This window comes from Xiphophorus couchianus, chromosome 1 (genome assembly GCF_001444195.1).
Source record: "Xiphophorus couchianus chromosome 1, X_couchianus-1.0, whole genome shotgun sequence".
Taxonomy (NCBI): Eukaryota; Metazoa; Chordata; class Actinopteri; order Cyprinodontiformes; family Poeciliidae; genus Xiphophorus; species Xiphophorus couchianus.
The window spans coordinates 8,242,475-8,261,947 of record NC_040228.1 but is presented as its reverse complement, the minus strand read 5'-3'; the positions used below and the strand labels follow the sequence as shown (position 1 = coordinate 8,261,947).

Genomic DNA, 19,473 nt, shown 5'->3' with positions numbered 1-19,473 from the left:
TCTTATTCTAGAACACCTTCCAAAAAGCGTTGATAAACTAGAGCTTTTTCACATTTTGTCATTTTACAACCCCAAACTTCTAAGTATTTTGTTTAGGTTTTAAGCAGTCAGTCAACGCAAAAGAGTACTTTACTGTGAAGAGGAAGAGAAAATCTGGATGGCTTTAATTTAAAACATGAAAGGAGAGGTGGTGTTTCTTTTCAGCTCACCTCAGGGGCAGTTGTGGCTTTCTGTGGCGGTCATTGAGTAGGAGGAGGGGCACATCACAGGGGAACGCAGAGACAAGCAACACACTTGTTCTCAAAACACTTGCACTATTGGTTTAGACGAGACCAGTTAACGCAACAATAATATTTCTCTGGGCAGTGGGTGGAACAATTTCCACATCTTGCCACAAATGTTCTGTTGTATTTAGGCCCGGATTTGACCATAACGATCTAATAGATGGTTGTGCGTTCACGTAAACCCATCCATTGTAGATCTGGTTGTATATTTAGAGTGACTATTTGCTCCAAGGGAAAGATCTTTCCTAGTCTCAACTCTCAAGTCTTCTGGCCCCCTAAAACAAGTTTTAATCCTAGATTGTCTGGGATTTCGTGCCATCCATCTTCCTATTCCTAAGACTGTCAATTGCTTCCCTGTAACAGAAAAGCAAGTGAGCATACATGTGGATAACTGAATGTGTAGGGCTACTGGAGGGGTTACATAGCTAAATACTCAAAGAACGTTTTTTTCTATTTTTATACATTATGCCATACTTTGGATTGGTCTTTTATAGAATAAATGCAAATAAAACATCAAATACATCAAAGTTAATGACTGTAGTTAGACTTATTGTGGAAAAGTGATATGTATTGTTGAATATGTTGTTGTGCTCATACAATATTTCTCTTGGAGAGTGAAAGACAGCATATTTGTGTTTGTAGCCACGCAATGACAGTGAGATGCGACTGATAGGCACCTATGTTCCTGGAGCCAACATGCTAGGACTGATCATCTGGTCTTTCACCATCGGCATCTTGTTAAACAGGGTGGGAGACCAGGCAAAAAGCACTGTGAATGTCATTCAATACATCAACGATGCAATAAAAATCATAGTCCACTGGTTCGTGTGGTAAGATTACAATTCAGTATACAATTTTACGCTTTTTACCAAATTAGATACATGTTTAATGCACAAAATGTTCCCTTAATTAGTCGAGGTCAGACGTAAGGGTAAATCATAATATCAAAGACATGTGATTTCTGTTTTTGAGAAAAATGAATCTGTGATTAAGTAAATTTAACATAACTCAAACTGTGAAATCAACAATAAAAGAAAAATCTAGTTTGTGTCTTTACACAAATACATACAGTATTGAGGTCAAAAGCATTTGTTCAAAATACAAGACATTGTAAAACATTTTTCAGATAATAAATTGTTTAAGTACCAAGAGCCTATCTTTTTAAGTTCATCCACACAACAAAAAGCAGTCTTGTTATCTTTACTGTGTTTCTTTCTGTATTTCAAAACACCAACCTAAGTCATCAGAGTTCCCAAGCACTCTGATGTCTGCGGGACCAGCTGTGATTTGAAGTACACTGATAAAAACATCTTCTGCTGTGTCTACTTAAAAATATGAAGTTAAATTAAGTTAAAGCTTAACGTTCAGGACATCCTCAGACCTTACTCCATTCCTGCTGAAGCAAACCTGCAAACCAAAGAGAAAGTCTTGAACGTTTGTCCAGCAGATTCTGTGTTGAAAAATAAAATATGCACTATGATGTTTTCTGTTTTTTTTAATGTATATAGGTTAACAAAGAATAATGCTGTTGTTGGTGACGTAGGCAGAAAAAATACATTTGATGAGATTAACACTGACAGTAGCAAAAAAAACAAAAAAACAACTGTAACAAAAAGTGTGGCTACATTGGTTAAAAACTTTATTTGGGAAAACTCCTTGGGTGAAAAAAGTGAAGACAAAACATGAATTTTGAATTTTTGTAAATAATAGACTAAATAGAATTTGTACAACTTCCATGAAGGAACAGTTTGTGTAATATTTTATTGCCGTAATACTTGTCATTGATTGTCTGCCCCGAATGTAGTTTTCCAAAGAACTAATAAAATCTTTAAAAAATTACAAATTTAACAAACTACCACTTCTTTCCATATTTAATATTCCATATTCCTAATTAGATTTTACAGTGAACTTGCATATTTCATTTACACTAAACATGTCGAGTGCTTTATACAAAGTTCTGTTTAACCTGCTTTACAAAATTAAGTTAACTTAGATTTTATGTTTCAAAGAAATATGTAAGTAAATAAAACAAAGAACAGTCTTGCTTGATCAACATAAATAAATCATGCAAATAGTTACCTTTATCTTTCTAAGTAGACAGAAAAGAATGTTTATCATCCTCGCAGGACACCTGTTTGACAAACAGTTAATCAAAATAAATTTGGACACCCATTTCTTTAACCTTTTTTCTTGACCGTTTTTTTGTTTTGTTTTTTTGTTTGTTTCAGGTATTTGCCAATTGGAGTTTTGTTCCTGATTACAGACAGTGTGTTGACTGTGGAAGACTGGCGAGAGGCCGTGAAACTTGTGAAGTTTGCAGGGGTGGTTTGTATGGGGTATGTCCACTTTGTCTGTTTCAACTTTGTTGCCAAATTGAGATCACTGCTCATGAGATGGCAGCACTGAACTCTACACAAGAAGGAAAGAAAACAGTTAGCAGTAGCACTGATTTCACTGAGATTTTTCTCCTTCTTTATGTTTAGTGGATGAAGACGCTGCAAAGACCCGTTCTTTTGAATACAATTATTGTCAGCTGATTTACGCTGATAAACCCCAAACATCCAGTCCAGTTCAAGCAGTTTCCTTCAGAGGTTGTGTTTGGCCTTAGAGGTTTGTTAGAGAACCTTAGTGAACAAGCGGCATCATGAACACCAAGAAACTCAGCAGACAGGTCAGGGAGAAAGTTGAGGAGACGTTTAAATCAGGCTCCGTTTCTAAAACAATATCCCAAGATAAGGAAGAGGAAGAGGGTTAAGGACTTTACATAGTTGAGCTGAACTACCAAAATCAGTTCTCGTTGTGCCACTGCTGACAGGATCTGGGCTGGAGGTGAGCGGCTGTGAATAGAAGTTACTGCAGAACCTCAACTGATAAAGGAAGATTTGGTCCATAGCATTGGAGCTCACTAAATATCACATAAACATTAGCGAAAATAATGTACCTTTAATTTGGACCATAGCATAAAACCAATCATGCCACAATTAAATAAATCAAGATGTCCCAAAAGAAGGGGTGGACCAGCATACAGGTCTACCAGATTCCTGTGCAGCTCTGCATAGTGGTTATTTAATATATGGATGACACAGGCAACTGCCCAGGGCACCAACTCTAAGGGTAGACATGAGCACGCCAGGATAACTGGCTATGCTAACTAATCAGTCACTGATTATTGGGCATTACTTGATGTTGTGTATTTGAGATCAAACCCAGCTCAAACACAAAGACTGCAGATAGCATCAGATTGTTCTGCCTTGACAACAAATAAGAATCATATCAATGTAGCGCTCCTCCATCTCACTTATGGTGCAACACAGGATCCAAAAACATGCCACTAAGCACCCTGGGAAATCGTTCCCACTCCTGTCTTTTTCTTCTTTCAGTTTTTTTTTTGGTGTTAACCTAATATCTCTAGTTTAATCAACTCTTGGAGGTTTGACAAAATTAAGAAAAAGTTAGCACAATGTACTACTGTAATTATCTTTAACAAACCCATACATTTAGGTTCAAAATCTACACTCGGTAAATTTATTTGACTTAAAGAGTAGAGGACAGTAGACGCAATTAATACAGTATATTAATACACATACAGTGTGAGCTGAATACAGGTCAATTCTGGAAGAAAATTTGTAGCGAGGTCCATCTTCCTTCAGCACAACGACTCTAAAACTGCAACTAAAGCTAAAATGAAACATCCCTAGACTCTGGAAGACAGAAATGGTCTCAAGTTCCAGTTCTCAAGGGTCAGTGTCCAGCAACATTTAGATGCCACTCTGCTTCAGTAAAATTGAGTGCAATATTGTCTCATTAGCAGAGCTCTATAGAGCCTGACTGCATGCTAGTGATGCATTTTCACCATTTCATTCAAGTGTGTAGGACAAGGGAAACGTCTAAAAGTTCGAGGACACTGGCCCTTGAGGACTAGAGTTTGAGACCACTTGCTTAGATCAAAGCTTATTTGTGTGTTAGAATGACCCAGTGAAAGTCTAGATCAATATCCTTTTGATAATATGTGGCAGAAAGCTTTGTGTTCACACCCTGCATCTAATCTGAGCTTATGCTATTTCGCAGCAAAGAATGTGACAAATGTTGTTTCTATGGAAGAGCAAAGCTGGTGGAGACATAACCCAACAGACTGCAGCTGAAACTATAGCAACAGGTTGATCTACAAAGTATAGACTCACTGAGGCTGAATAGAGATGCACAAACATCTTCATGGATGTTACCGGGCAACAATGAGTCATTTTCCTTGCACTTTGCAATGATGCACTACTATGTGTTAGCATATTAAGTCCCCCCAAACATATTAAGCAGTGTGGCTTACCATGACAAAATTCATAAGTGTCAAAGTTGAAGGCCAATGAATACTTTTTTGTGTCTTGATAACACAGAGCATGACTTCGTTGTCTCTTTCAGACTGGCATGCTACGGCTTTCTTATTCTTCCCTTGGCTTATTTAGCGATAGTCAGACAGAACCCCTTTAAAGTCTTCAAGAATATCTCCAAGGCTCTGACAACTGCATTTATCGTCGCATCCAGGTGAGATGTTCTGTTTGTTTGTTGTCAAAGAGTGACACTTTTCTAGTTTCCCCGTATGAACGGCGCACCAATAAAGGATGTGCTTTCTGCCAAAGCACCGCCGCTCTACCTATTGCCTTTCAATGCTGTGAAGAGAATGCGAAGGTCAATAAGAAACTCGTCCGCCTCATATTGCCCATCACCGTCAGCATCAACATGAACGGGACAATAATTTACGAAGTGATCGCTTCCATCTTTATTACTCAGATAAGTGACATCAAGCTGGAAGTCAGCCAGATAATCGGCATTTGGTAAGCTGCTTCCTCGAAGTGTCTGAAATTGAGAAAAGGTGCATGCTGGGATTGTTAAGAGAAAAGGCTTGACACAATTGTGTGTTGCAGTTGATGTAGTCTGTGCTTGGTTTGCAGCTTGGCTAGTTCCATTGTCACCTTTGGAACTGCAGGGGTCCCAGCAAAAGGAGCTATGACCACTATCATGATTCTAACATCTGTGGGACTTCCTGCAAAGGATGCTGCCATGCTGGTGATATTTGAATGGCTTCTGTAAGTTCAACTTGATGCTCCTGTTTAAAAAGTACTTTAACTGTCAAACCGTGTCGTCACCCTGGATGGAGTTACACTGGTCTGCTATCAGAAAGCTTGCCGTTATTTTTGACCAGGACATGATTTTTAATTTGCATGATAAACAAATGTCTAGTGATGTCCTACTTGTGGGGAGGTCTTGGGGAGAGCCTGTATAGCAAAGATTGATAAAACTACCCTTTGTGACTGATGTTGTTACTAGGGATTGTCTGAACCTTTGGGAAAACATAGTTGAGTAACAGCATGTTTGTTCTCCTCTTATGTCCCCTTCAGAGACCATTTAACTACCATGGTGAATATGCTCGCAAACATGATGGGTCTGATTATCATCAATGCTATATGGGAAAAGGAGCTGATAGTCATGGAAGAAGCAGAAAGGTAATTCAAATCATTAAAAGGATGTGTTCATTCGCAAAGATACAATGTTGCCAAAAGTATTTGCTTCCTGATCCAAGTCATTGAATTCAGGTGTTGCAGTGACTTCCACAGCTGCAGAAGTATGAAATCTAGCATCGCGACTGAACAAATAGGGTGCTCTGAGAAAGAACAGAGAATATGAGTGTGGTGCCGAGATTGGATGCTTCCGTTTCAGCACCATACATTTCGCGGAAGTAGTTCAGGAAATGTAAAGACTGGACTGCTTCCAGACTTTACATTTCCTTTACTGGACTCTAGACCGGTGTGGATGTGTTGTCTGGCGTTCCAAGTCCTGCCTCAAAAGTAAGATAAAAAGTTGCAACAAAGACTTTCCTCCCTAGACTCTGGAAGACAATATGGCTCTCCACCGAGCACCTTCTGGCCCTTTACCTCTCATGTGAGGGGAATTTCTTCACAAATCCTAACTACCAGTTTGCAAAGAGGAAGGTTCTCCAAAAGATTACTATAAAGGTCATCAAATTATTAGCTGCGCTATCCCCACCCTCGATGGACTCTCCAATTCCTGCTGTCTCAGGAAAGAAAAGAAAAACTTAAATAAAACCCAACAATCATATACTATGCTTGGTCCCAAGTCGTTAAGTGCTTCAAAGGGCTATTGTAGTCATAGTGTTTCTTTTTATAATGCTTCCATCAAATTAATTGGCTTTTTGCGGGCCTACATATGTATTAAAACTCATCAAACTAGGTGAACGCATTAGAACACATTTGTGTCATTTCCAGATTTTAAAACGCATCTTCCACTTTAAACACATGTTGACACCTTTTTATCGGAGCATTTCTGAAGTTCACATTTTCTATGAAAAACTGGTCCATATATCAAAATAAAAGGTAGCAGTACCTCCTCTAACTATCCCACTTACTGCTCCACCGAAAAGTAGCTACAACCGTTAACGACTTAGACGGAGGAGAATGTTCTGGATTGCGCAGCTAAAAACATTGAATAAGACCTAAAGGAAGTGACTAATCCTGAGCATTAAATTGGCTACACAATCGAGATTGAAGGCTCACAGGTGAGCCAGAAGCTAGAACTATTGGCAGCATAGGAAACAAAGATCATTTAAAGAGCAGATATTGGAATGGAAAACACAGACCTGGAAATGCTAACAGCAGTGCTAGCTGCTCAGAGATCTTTTTATGGGAATAAAATTTTAATAACTCTTACTCTCTCGATCGACCCCCTTCCAGGTCAAGGGTGAGACTCTGCTCCCCGTTCTTCCCCTGTGTTATGGTCGTACTGCAGTGAATTTCAGCCTGACTTAGTAATTTCGTCTTCTTCTACTTAATATTCATTCGGGTCGCTTTCGGTGTACGCCTCCTTGCAGAGGTGTGCACTGCAGATCATCGTGTCACATAAACAAGTTTTAACCACACCTGAGTGAAGTTGGCCCCCACACCTTCTTCAAATCAGACAAAATTGGTATGAAACGTTTGTGCTACGTTTATGCAGCAACATTTTTTGTTTGTGCCGTTATCATGTTAAAGACATTAAGAAATGTTTTTAGAGGTCATGAAAGGTCAACCAGTCACCCCCCACTCCCCCCTCCAATCTTCTACCACCTTCTTCAAATCAGACAAAATTGGTGTCAATCAACTCCACTATGTTTGTGCAGCAAAAGTTTTTGTTTGTGCTGCTTTGGCTTAGAAGATATATTTATGAGAGCTTAAAGGTTACATGGTCAACCAGTCCCCACCCCCCACTTTTATAAAATCAACAAGGGGGTTGGTTGACCTTTTGACCTTTACACTTTTTTTAATATCTTCAAAGCCAAAGAAGCACAAAAGAAAATTTTGATAATATTTTTATTAATATCTTTAGAAGGATGAATGAGTTGACACCAATTTTGTCTGATTTGAAGAAGGTGGGGGAGGGAGGGCTGGTCGACCTTTCATGACCTCTACAAACATTTCTTTATATTTTTTAAATGATAGCGGCACAAACAAAAACTTTTGGTGCACAAACCAGCACAAACGTTTGACACTAATTTTGTCTGATTTCATAAATGTGGGGAGGCTGATTGACCTTTTGAACTTTAAACTTTAATTAATGTCTTCAAAGCCAGAGCAGCACAAACAAAAATCACCGGAAAGTCACCTGAGCGAACAAACCCTCCTTGAGCTCAGCAGTCGGCTGCTGTTGGGCTCTGTTCTCCTCCAGCTACGTCATGAAAACCACTTGGTTTTTTTTCTAGAAGCCAAGCTTTTTGATTAATTTAACATTTCATAACATTCGTTATCTAATTGTGCGTTCACACCATTTCGTGCGTCAAGCGCATCTGGTGTACATTCAAAATCTATGTGGAGGCGCGTGGAGGGCTTGTTGCGGCGCCTTTGAAGCATTCTCTCTTAGACCAACATAACAATGATCTAAATGACTCTGAATGTCTTCAGTTTGGAGTATTTTTCTCTGAAAGGTTTAATAAAATATTGGGGCAAATTCTGGTGAAAATAAATCTGGGATGTAGATTGTTACAAGTCATTTCCACTAAGTGGTAATGACACAATGGGGCACTTTAGTCTCATCGTTATTGACTGTGTCTTACATTTTCCTTGTTAGGACTGATAAAGTTCGTTCCCCCAGTGAGCTCCAGCTGGACTTAATCTGTTTGGAGCCCGATGACGAGGTCATCCCGTCCAACGCCGCCGCATCAGGATCCATTTCACCTAAGTGAGAGGATCATCTCAGCACCATATTAACGCCAACGAGCTGAAACCTCGGGACAGTGATGTCACCATCCTGGGGTGTCTGAGCTGATCATTTCCCTGTTCGCTTATAGTTATTGCTAGTAGGACGGTGCCATATCAGTTTATTCATCTGTATTCATTTTCCATTTTGTTTCGGTTTTTGCCACTTTTAAATTATATACTTATGTGTTCCTAATGCATTTATGTGAAAATTGTTACAAATTATAAGCATTGTTATGTGTTTGAAGGTCACTCATCTTCAGTATTCCAGATTTTATTCTTAAAATAAAAATAAAATATATTAATTTTTCATTTTATTTCAGTTTCTGCCACTTTTAAATGATATATTTATATGCTCCTAATGTAGCTATGTGAAAATTGTTACTGATTATAAGCATTGCTATGTGTTTGAAGATCATTCATCTTCAGTATTCCAGATTTTATTATCATTTTGCATGTTTACAATGCATGGACTTTACTGTTTTTATACATTTTAGCTTTCTCTTCATATAGTAGAAATATTTCTCCAGTTTTTTCTCTCTAATCAACACGAGCTGCCACAGTTCCTTATCTTCTGCAATTGATTTTCTCCCAATAATAAATCACATTTGTTTATTATCAATAATCGCATGTTTTATCTGTTTACTAGATTTGATTGTTTGGATCATTTCCTTGTGTGTCTAGTGGTTAAATGCCTGTCTTTCTGCTTTTAACCTCTGTGACTTTGTATTAGACTTGAATGTACCATAAGTGTTCTATGCACAACATTTGACTGATTGATACAACAATACTGTGCTTTGTAAATAAATGGCCCTTTACGTTGCATGAAAAGGTTTACTGCTTTCAAATTGAAAATGTCACATCCTCTGAACGCAGGTTGTGCTAGCTGCAGTGTAGCAGAAAGTCAGCTCCTGCTCCTGCTCACAGAGAGAGAGCAAGTTTTCTCTCTTGCATGCTCTCAGTTGTGGCACCAGGGGGTGCCATAGCTCCCACTGAAGAAACCCCCCAAAAAATATCTGATTTTTTTTTTTTTTTTAATGTGTGGTTATTGTAATATTTTTCTTGCAAAGCACAATTAATTTAGAAAAGCAACCAATGATTGCATATTGAGAATGTTTTTTTAAATCCTGTCTCGTAACAGGAAATGAACTTGTACGCCTATTTTCACCTCCAGTAAACCATTGAAAAGAGCAAGTAACGTGAAGAAAGATAGTTTTCTACAAGCCAAATTTCCAATCATGGAGTCAACAGCTCAGAAGAAAACTGTGCATAAAACAAAATATAAAATATAATAATATAAAATCATTTAAAATTGCCGCCTGCATATAAAATTGCAGCTTTACGTTTCGACTCTTGACACAAAATAATCTGCCTGCGTCTCCTTGGTATAAGACAAGCTGCGAAAGAGATCAGCTAACATAAGTTACTTTTTGATTACCTTGATTCACCTGAAAGGCTTTCAGGTGAATACTGAAGGGCATAAATGATTCTCCACTAAAACAATAAGAAACAAATCTCTTCTATAAAAATAATGCACTTTTGTTCATTCTTACCTTCATAACCATGCCCATGTTATTTCCTATCAGAAACAGACTTCTTAGTTAAATAAAATTGACTTTAAATCAAAATTTCGTGGCATGAATATGTGGGCTTACATTTTTCATAGCTCCTCTGATGTAAACATTTTGAAATGTCAGCCAAGCAATGTGGCTGAATTCAAACCTGCACACAAAGGAAGGGAGCAACGTCCCTGTCACAAAAAACCCTTGCAGAACCATCTGCTCCAATAAAAACACAAAAAACAACACCTTACTGGCATCGTCACACTTAGGTGCCTCTGAAATTCTGCAATGGTGTAAAATCCCATCCAGAACAAAGACAGGGGTAAAACGCCATCTTATCCACTCATTTGACATTTTCTCCTCATGCTGGCTTTTTTATTTCCCAGCAGTCAGAGAGAACCACAGTTTAATTTTACCCGTATTTACTACTGGCATATTGAGAATAAGCTCTCGTTGTTTGATTTGTTCCCGTTTCCCTCTGTAGAGCCAGCTACTCAATGCTTGCTGGCTACGACTACAAAGGAATCGCAGATGGAAATAAATATTTCATATATTTAGATGCTTTACTTGGGCCGGATCACATGTAGGTCATGGGTTTGCTCACTGAAGCCAAAAAGTTGAGTTACTAAGGTGAAATAACAACACACGGTACAAGAGTAAGTTTGACTGCATATATTAAATGGAATTCTTAAGGCAAATAAATAGCACTAATAAATAGCAGCAAATATTTATGGCAAAATGATACAGTGATCTTTGACAAATATGAATAAAATCGGTAGAAAAATACAGGAAATAAATGTTACACTCTTGCCCAAAATGATCAGCTAAGTCAAACTCTTCATGAATACTGAAGAAATGACTCAAGAAGTCAAAATAAATTCACAATTCTTGTCTTTATTAATAAACCTGTTTGCTGCCCTACAAATAAAATGGACTGAATTACAACACATTAAATGAATTTGACACAACCTGGAACAATTTACGGCAGCATTTTTTTAAATATATATACTGTATATATAAATGTCACACGGAATCAAATAACATAAATATTTCGATGAGTTTCCAAGGACACCGTTTTTTGAAGATACAAACTCACCATGATTGTAGTAACCAATAGCAAACTATTTTAAGCAGCATTTGTAAGCTCTGTTTAAATTATTAGAAAAAAGTATCAAACAGTTTCACGTTCATGGACAGAGGAGGGCGTATCAGTAAACTCTAGTGCCTCTTAGAAAATATGCAAGTCTTTGAAAAATGCTGTCGGGTTCAAGGCTACATAAAGCTACTGCCTGTTAAGTTGATTTAAGCAGGAGAAGGCTACTGAAAGGTTATTTGAAAAACTCATTTGTTAAATGTACACAGGTATAATATACTTTGCATTGAACAAAAGCAAGAGCATGTTTTCTTTTTCTGCTGGAGCACAGAACCATGGAAGACCTTCAGGGCATTACAGCAGTAAAATCAGAAAAAAAAATTATATATTTTTTAGATGCATAAAAAGGCCAAGACATTAAATATGAGTTTCATGCATCTTTATTCACAGTTCTTTTTTCTTTAAACACGGCTTTCTAACTGCTTAAATAATTACATGGGTTTTATAAGAACTTTCCAAAACCAACAACAAAATCAGCCACGAGTGAGTCGTACCACAGCAGCACAAAGATCAGACACAAGGCAGCAGGAAGCTAAATTCCTCATCTTCAGCCTTTCTGCAAAATAAATGGATTATTTATGCTGCACAGCTTCTGACTTGCTGACCCATCGTCAGCAGGAGCAGAGGTGGCCACAGTGATTTTATTATTCCATTTTAATGTCTGAGTAAAGTGTAAAAAGAACACAACGTTATGAGACCGTGATGGCGGGGCATGGCAATATTTCCAGCTGCAGAGTAGAGTTGATAAAGTGGACCAGGGAGCAGCACCAGGATCGGCACAAGCTGTGCCGGGTTTCTGATCCGTCTCTGTGTTCTTATTTATAGCAGGGAGCTGAGCTTCAGACACGGAAAAACCAGTGAAAGTTAAGGGGTAAGGAGTTGTGTTTGGGAATCAAAAATAAAGAATAAACAAGGGGAAGCCAGCAGCACTTTCACAGAGCTCCTCAATGGTTAACTTGTGTTTATTCTGTCTATCAGAAATTTGCTCCACTCAAGGTCTATAAAAGAAAACAGGGCATATTTAGCCAAACCTCCTTCATAAAAGAAGCTATATCAGAGTCACAGGAGTTGAATATGAAGCCTTTCCACATTGATCTACTTACTTGGTGTGATCTTGTCAAGCCCTGGCCAGGCAGGAACGTAGTAACGAGGCAAGGTGCCCTCCATGAGCCGTTCCATCCAAAGCCCCAGACGGTCCAGTTTGTGGTGAATCTGCAGGGTGGATGTGCTGCGGGATCGACTGGATTTGCGTTGAGGATGACCGTCGCGGGAGCCGGGCCTCGGCTTGCCCACTGACGTCCCTGCTTCGTCTTCAGATGGCTTTCCGTCGAGGTCCTCTCCGGTGTAGACCGGCTTGAAGAGACACAAATACTTTTTGTGGCCGTTCAGGGCCAGCACAAACCCGGTGTGGTCCGTTCTACGGCTCCCGCTGTCGTCCTCGTCCGCATCGATCTGCGCCGCGTCCTGGGCGTATTCCAGCAGCGTGCTCATCCACTCGCTGTGCTTGTCGAGGTTCAGGAAGGAGAAGTGCAGCGTCTGGGTCCTGCAGACGAAAAGGAGTACTGAGAACGCATGTCGAAATTCCACACATAAACCTCACACAGCGCGTAAAGTTCGTTGACAGTTTACCCTGTGAAAGAATACACCTCTTTGGCGAACTTGCTAAGAAGGATATTTTTGGAGGCATCAGTGAGAACCAGGACTATATTGATGTGTCCAGGCCTCAGCTTCACCAGGTTGCTGATGTAGGTGATGTCGGTCAACTCTGTCACCTCCACAAAATTCTTTTTCGGAGGTCGGCTAAAACGAACAGCAACACAAAGCTTTAAAAAAAAAAAGCACAAGTCTTTAACTTAATCCAGGGTTGCTTGAGGAGTATTCTTGCCTCCCTGATGATCCATTTTCTGCTTTAGTTCCATCCTTCACCTTTGGTTTCATCTGTTTATCTTCACTGGAGTCGCTGTAACGAGAGGAATTATACTCGTGTTTTTGCTTTTTTTGCTCCGGCGTCTCACTCAGAACAACAACGACGGAGCCCACCTGAAGGCCTGGATCACCACAGTTCCAAACAAGATGAACAAAGCAGAGAAGATGAGGGACAGAAGAGGCATCATCTCGCGCCTGAAAGTGAACAATTTCGCAGTTGGATAGTTTCTCTCATAAAATATGCCTTAAAACTAAAAGCGACACCTACCAGTTGTTATGAAGAATATCATCAATAACTTCTGAGAGATAGTCATAAGATGCAGAGATCCACCGGACTACAAACATCTAAAGAGGTCAGATATGAGCAGTGCTGAGACACAGAACAGCTGGTTGGCTTTTAGTAACCATTGCGACCATTGTCTGCAAAATGATCATACCGAAGCAAACTCATTGTTGAGTTCAGGTAGAATGGCATCATGTATGAGGATGGACGGGTCCTTGTGAAGTCGTTCCAGTTCCTCCAGGAGACGCAGCTTGTCCTCCTCGCTGCCGTTCCAGGCTGTAACTGGCTTGAACAAAGCTTTTCCGGCTGTGTTTCTCCTCTCCAGTATCACCACCTGCGTGCACACACACACACACACGCACACACACACACACACACACGCACAAATTAAAATCTAAAGAAGGACAGAAGGAAGGGAGTTAAAAGAAAAGGATTCAAAGATGGACAAAGGAAAGATTCAAGAAGGTAAGGAAGCAAAGCACAGAGCATAAGTGAGGAAGGAAGACATGAGGAATGAAGAAAGGAAATTGGAAGCAAAAAGGAAAAGAGGAAACAAGTAAAGACACAAGGTACCACCATCGCAATGGTAGAACACGATAGTCCTATAACTGATGAACTTTAAGCTCAGTGACTGAAATCAACAATATATATATATATATATATATATATATATATATATATATATATATATATATATATATATATATATATATATATATATATATATATATTCCTTTATTTATATATATATTGTTGATTTCAGTCAGGGTTTAAAGTTGTTATGAAAAATATCATCATAATATTCTTATAGAAACCCAGACTACATTTCTGATCTTCTTCAACCATATGTACCACTCAGACCTTTAAGATCATCAGAATCAAACCTTCTAACCACTCCAAGAGTCAGAACTAAACACGGTGAAGCAGCTTTTAGTTTTTATGCTCCAACACTCTGGAATAAGCTTCCTGCTCACTGTAAGACTGCCCCTACCTTGAGTTTATTTAAAACAAGGTTAAAAACCTTCTTATTTGACGTTGCCTATTCTTAATTTTTTTTTTTTAACTATATTCAAATTTGTAATGTTTATTTTGTTTATTTTTATTCTGTTGTATGTTGTTTTTGACTTCTTTGTACAAGCACTTTGAATTGTCTTTGGCTGAAAGGTGCTATATAAATAAAGTTGCCTTGCCTTACCATTGCGATGGTGGTAACAATGCGTGGAAGAAATCCCCAAAACGAGTGTTAAATACAGACTTTAAATACTTACAAATGTTGCTTTGGTACTATTTAATGACAGGACTTTTGTACATGCTGTTTGGGGCACTGTACCTGCGGCGTTGACTGAGCGCCGTCCTCACTGTGCATGAGGATGTCACAGAGTGGCTGCTGCAGCCGTTGGTACACATAAGCAAACCTCACAACATCCCTTGTGTTGGTAGATGCAAATGAGAGAAACTCCCGGTTCCCAGAGGAATATGTCTCTTCATCAGTTGTCATCAACAGAACGCAGTATCTGAGGAGACCAGAGGCCAATGGAATAAACTCAAACAGGAAAGGCCTGAAAATGTGACAGCACTGACATCAATTAGCTCTCCTTACTTCCTGCGTCGGTGAAACTGTTTGACAGGACAGAGCTCATCGAAGAGCTTCTGACTGACGAGCCGTGGCGCGAGGAGGAACTTGTTGTTTGACATGAACTCGTCGATAATTTGTTTCTTCATTCCTTTAGCCTGCAGAGTTAGGAGATGCTGCATTTTAACTACGAGCTAAGAGAAACCGCTCTAATATTAAAGGATGACAGAAAGACAGCAGATTTTTGCACGTGTTGCTGTAAAGTACTTGTATAATATCAGCCGGCTTGTCAGTGCTCTCCTTGAAGACCAGCATGGTCGGAGCGTAAGTGTTAATGTTAAACCGTTTCTGCAGTTCGGCCGTCTCCGCAAGGCCCTGGTCCACGTAACCAAACTGCAGGTAGTCCTTGTAAGCAAACGCTGCGAGCTATAACGATATAATCACAAGTTAACAGCTGACACGTTTACATTCGTGAAACCTCAAATGTAGTTTGCACTAACAAAAATGACCGGGACCTACTTTGAACAGCAGAGGGACGGCAGGAACTTGATCAAACAGAAGCACATGTGGCTTGTTGAGCTCATGCCAGCTGTTTAAGAACTGCTGCTCATTTTTGTCGGTGATCTGAAGTGCAGAAAATATACAAATATCCGTGTATTTCTTTTCATTTGATAAAACATGCATCAGGCTGATTAGGCACTGATATATTTACCCTCTCCACAACTCTCTGAGGGAGGAGGTCTTCAACAAATTGCCTCAGGTGTTCTTTTGCTACGGCGTAATGGAAAAACGTCACCTTTCCACTGATGACACCCAGTATGGAGGGGGTGCGGTGAGCACCGAGGTGATTGGCTAAACGCCTCTCGTAGCCAACATCGACCACACCTATTCCGACGCCTGCAAGAGCAAAACATTTACAAATACGTTTCCATTTTCTCAAGCGACTGAAGTAGTTCCATGTTGCTCAGAGTTGCTGGTTAAATTTCCATCCGATTTCAGACCTAGACCCTCCATCTCTTGCACCACTTCCTTCCACACGGGCTCAATGTGGATGCAGCTGAAGCACCAGTCGGAGGTGATCTTTATCAGGTACGGCCTCCTGTGGCTGTCAGGCACCACCTCGCTGACGTACTGGTTGAAGTGCAGCGCGTACTTGCTGTCGGTGAAGTCCCTGTGGTTCTTGGTGTTGAATGGGAAGTTGAAGAAGGACTCGTCAAAGTAGAAGTTGTCCTGGCGATGTCTGTATCGGCTGCCGCTGTAAGCTTGGGCGTCATCGGTCTGCCCGTATCGGTCATAGTTGGCACGTCTGTCCTCGCTGGACAGGATCTGGATTGCAGACCAAGCAAGTATTAGCTTAGACGTCATTTTGCAGTCACACACAGAATTCTTCAGGCGCAAGAGTTGAGTTGGGTCTTTAGTTTTGCCTTTTTGACACATTCTTCACTGGCAGTAAATCAGATGCTCAGTTTGACGCTGCCTCCACCATTGCGAGACAGGAATGTTTATGGGTTTGAAAGTCTCACTTTAACCTCTCTTCCACTGAGTACTACGACACAAGCCCAAGCCGGTGTGGTGCAGTACACTATTTTGTCTATTTTTGATGTAAAAGCAGCCCCTACAACCTACCCATACTACAGCCTCTTTGGCCCGCCTTCACTTGTAGGACAAAGGTACGGTACTGTTAGGGTGGACCTATTGGTGGACACAATACACAGTGCAGTCTATTGATTGGGGGGAGAGAAAAATGTTTCAATATGTATATGATGTTTAAATATTTGTCGTTGCACTAGTATGACACCAGGTTGGGAAAGCCTGTAGAACTATTAAAACTAAACGCCTTAAAAAATTGACAAGAAAGTCTGGCTTCTTGGAATGAAAGGATATAAAAGTATATAGACAAACCTCATAAGACTTTGTGATCTTGATAAACATGTCCTCAGCACCTGGATCTTTGTTTTTGTCAGGATGCCTTGAGAAGGACACGTTCGTTAGCTGTGACCTGAGAAGAGTCCAGCGAGAGCGATAGCATTTTGGAAACAGCTCACCATTCTTTAGCGAGGCGCTTGTAGACCTTCTTGATCTCTGCTTGGCTCGCACTCCTGGTTACTCCCAGTATTTTGTAGGGGTCCATCTCAGGGGCTGCGTGGCTGGATCCTGCCAGCAGGACAGAGAGGACCACCACAGCCATCACAGCCAAAGGTGGATTCATGTTTGACCCGGCCATCGGTCACCTTAAACACATCAAAGAAACCACATATATAGTCATATGTTAAAACAAAACAAAAAAAAAGACCTTTCGAATCTTTTTGTGAAGTTCAAACAATTTGAATTTTGCAGAAATTCTAATTGTTTGAGGAAAATGCGCTTTCTGATGAAAGAAGGACGCCCTCACATTTATTCCCATTCAAATGACCTAAAATCCCACACAGCTGCATTACACCCAGTAGATGAGCATAATCATTACTCAGCATTTTGCAGGAGGGTTCGCACTCTTTCAACTTTAGACATTTAGTTTGGGGTTCTGACTGTTGAAGCGAACATCATTGGTCCAACAGGATTCCTTTGCTGCAGCTGCACATGGTCGGCTCACCACAGAATCCACTGTGAATTCCACCAGCGATCGGCAGGAGCTCGAGGAAAAATATGAAATGTGTAAAAATCTAAAGCTGAAACAGAACTGGACCATGAAACATAAAAATAATACAACACGCATGTATATTCACTAATACACTTGCTAATACACTTCCCTTCTGAATTACAAGATATTAGATTTCTATTCCACTGCAACCACTGAACAAAAATGAAAATTCCAGGCTGTAGCAAAGCTTAGACCGAACTTTTTAAGATGCTGTGTGGTGAGACAAGAAACCCCTTGAACATCTCACAATGTGGAATGGAGCAATTTTTTAGAGTGATGATAGAAAGTATTATAATTATTATTATAAGTGAAGTCATTTCAGTAAGAGTAGCTGTTGGGAGTACAATATCCGTCTTTTTCTAAATTGGATACAACACTTTTGTTTATATATTTTGTTTAATGAATAAAATCAATTAAACCATTTTTAAGATGTTATTAAATCACTTCCTTCCCAGAGATAAACCAAACAATATGATAAATCCATATAGGACCATTTCTTGTGTGTGTGTCAATGTTTTCAATTGCCGTATTTTGTCATCATTATCGACCCCACATAAAACCAGACTTGACATCATGGTTCAGCTTAGACGCTTGTTAATGTGATACAGCGGTTTATCCAACACGGTGAGGATACCCTAAACCACAACCGCTTACAAAAATAGATGACATAGCAGCGGACTGTAAGAATTTTCCTTATCCGAAAGTTTTAAAGCTCTGACATCGATGCAACCCCTCTTGAATAACGCGTGTATGCTAATTTCGTTAAGGATTAGTTACCACAGGGGCTGCAGCGTCTCCAGCTTGCTTCAGTCACCCCGGCTTGATGCAGTCAACCAGTGCAACGCCACATGCTTAGGACACATGTGGTTCCTCCCCAGATCCTCGTCCCTGGCTAAAATTAACGCGTAAAGATCACAGGCTGCACGAGAGGTGAATGTACTGGGCGTGTTCCGCAGCATCCTACTGGACCTCCAGCACTGGCTAATGATGATCTGCTACTGCGAAGCAAGAGGCCAGGAGGAGGCGCCATTTTTCGAAAGTCGCTTTGGGAAATTGAGTAGTTTGCGATTCCGCCATGTTGTGAGTGGCAGTTTCTTCACAGACACTGGAAACTTGGTTTTCCGAATAAAAGAAGTCGACACCTTCAACCAACTTTAACTAATTGTTTTTACGTAACATAAGATATGTAAGTTGTAACACAAATGATAGTAAATAATTATACATAATTAATTAAAAAATTAACAGCATTTCATATTTTTACAATTTCTAGCTTTTTATTTTTTATTTTTATTTCATCTACAACTACTACTCAGTGGTAGTTGTTATTGTGTCTTGTCTCTATGCTGTAACTGCGAAGTAATTTCCCCGCTGGGATGAATAAAGTACTTCTATTCTATTCTATTCTATTCTATAAATTAACTCAAACTTAAATAAGACTTAGTTTATATTATTATTATCATTATTATTATTATTATTATTATTATTATTATTGTGTACTGTTATCTCAAGTTAGATTTTGAGTTAAAGTTATTTTCAGTTAACCAGGAAGTAAGACAGAATTTAATAGAAACAGCCCGTATGGCCCCACAGTTTGGAAATTCACGTGTAACAACATAATCAAGATATATTGGTTCACACAAAGGACCAAAAAGTGCTAGAAATACATGTAAGCATATGACAAAATTAACCATAATAGTCGACACCTTGTATTTTTTTAATTATTATCTTCCTTTATTTAACCAGGTAAACCCCGTTGAGATCTAGATCTCATTTCCAAGAGGGACCTGGGCAAAAAATGTGCAATACATAGCAACCTG

At 39.6% G+C, this 19,473-nt stretch overlaps 2 protein-coding genes across 3 annotated transcripts in view; one reads left to right on the top strand and one right to left on the bottom strand.

Moving 5' to 3' along the window:
- LOC114149444 (excitatory amino acid transporter 3-like) overlaps nt 1-8,833 on the top strand; it is a 28,423-nt gene extending 19,590 nt beyond the window's left edge. The window contains exons 7-13 of one of the 2 annotated variants that reach the window (XM_028025303.1): nt 927-1,114; nt 2,513-2,620; nt 4,698-4,820; nt 4,916-5,110; nt 5,228-5,362; nt 5,675-5,779; nt 8,394-8,833. In XM_028025303.1, coding sequence (XP_027881104.1) covers nt 927-1,114; nt 2,513-2,620; nt 4,698-4,820; nt 4,916-5,110; nt 5,228-5,362; nt 5,675-5,779; nt 8,394-8,508 — 969 coding nt within the window. In that variant the 3' untranslated portion in view covers nt 8,509-8,833. The remainder of the gene's footprint in view (nt 1-926; nt 1,115-2,512; nt 2,621-4,697; nt 4,821-4,915; nt 5,111-5,227; nt 5,363-5,674; nt 5,780-8,393) is intronic. The other variant, XM_028025313.1, reaches the window with a different exon arrangement.
- Nucleotides 8,834-10,957: 2,124 nt separating this feature from the next.
- Nucleotides 10,958-18,831, bottom strand: LOC114148267 (dnaJ homolog subfamily C member 16). Its single transcript, XM_028023428.1, has 16 exons — nt 18,434-18,831; nt 17,064-17,249; nt 16,921-16,987; nt 16,020-16,344; nt 15,731-15,915; nt 15,538-15,642; nt 15,286-15,444; nt 15,046-15,176; nt 14,776-14,959; nt 13,600-13,779; nt 13,431-13,507; nt 13,277-13,357; nt 13,122-13,196; nt 12,866-13,036; nt 12,340-12,779; nt 10,958-12,234 (listed from the first exon to the last, which is right to left on the bottom strand). Exons 2-16 carry the CDS (start codon nt 17,240-17,242, stop codon nt 12,188-12,190), a joined length of 2,406 nt encoding a protein of 801 aa, XP_027879229.1. The 5' UTR covers nt 17,243-17,249; nt 18,434-18,831; the 3' UTR covers nt 10,958-12,187.
- Nucleotides 18,832-19,473: the final 642 nt, after the last annotated feature.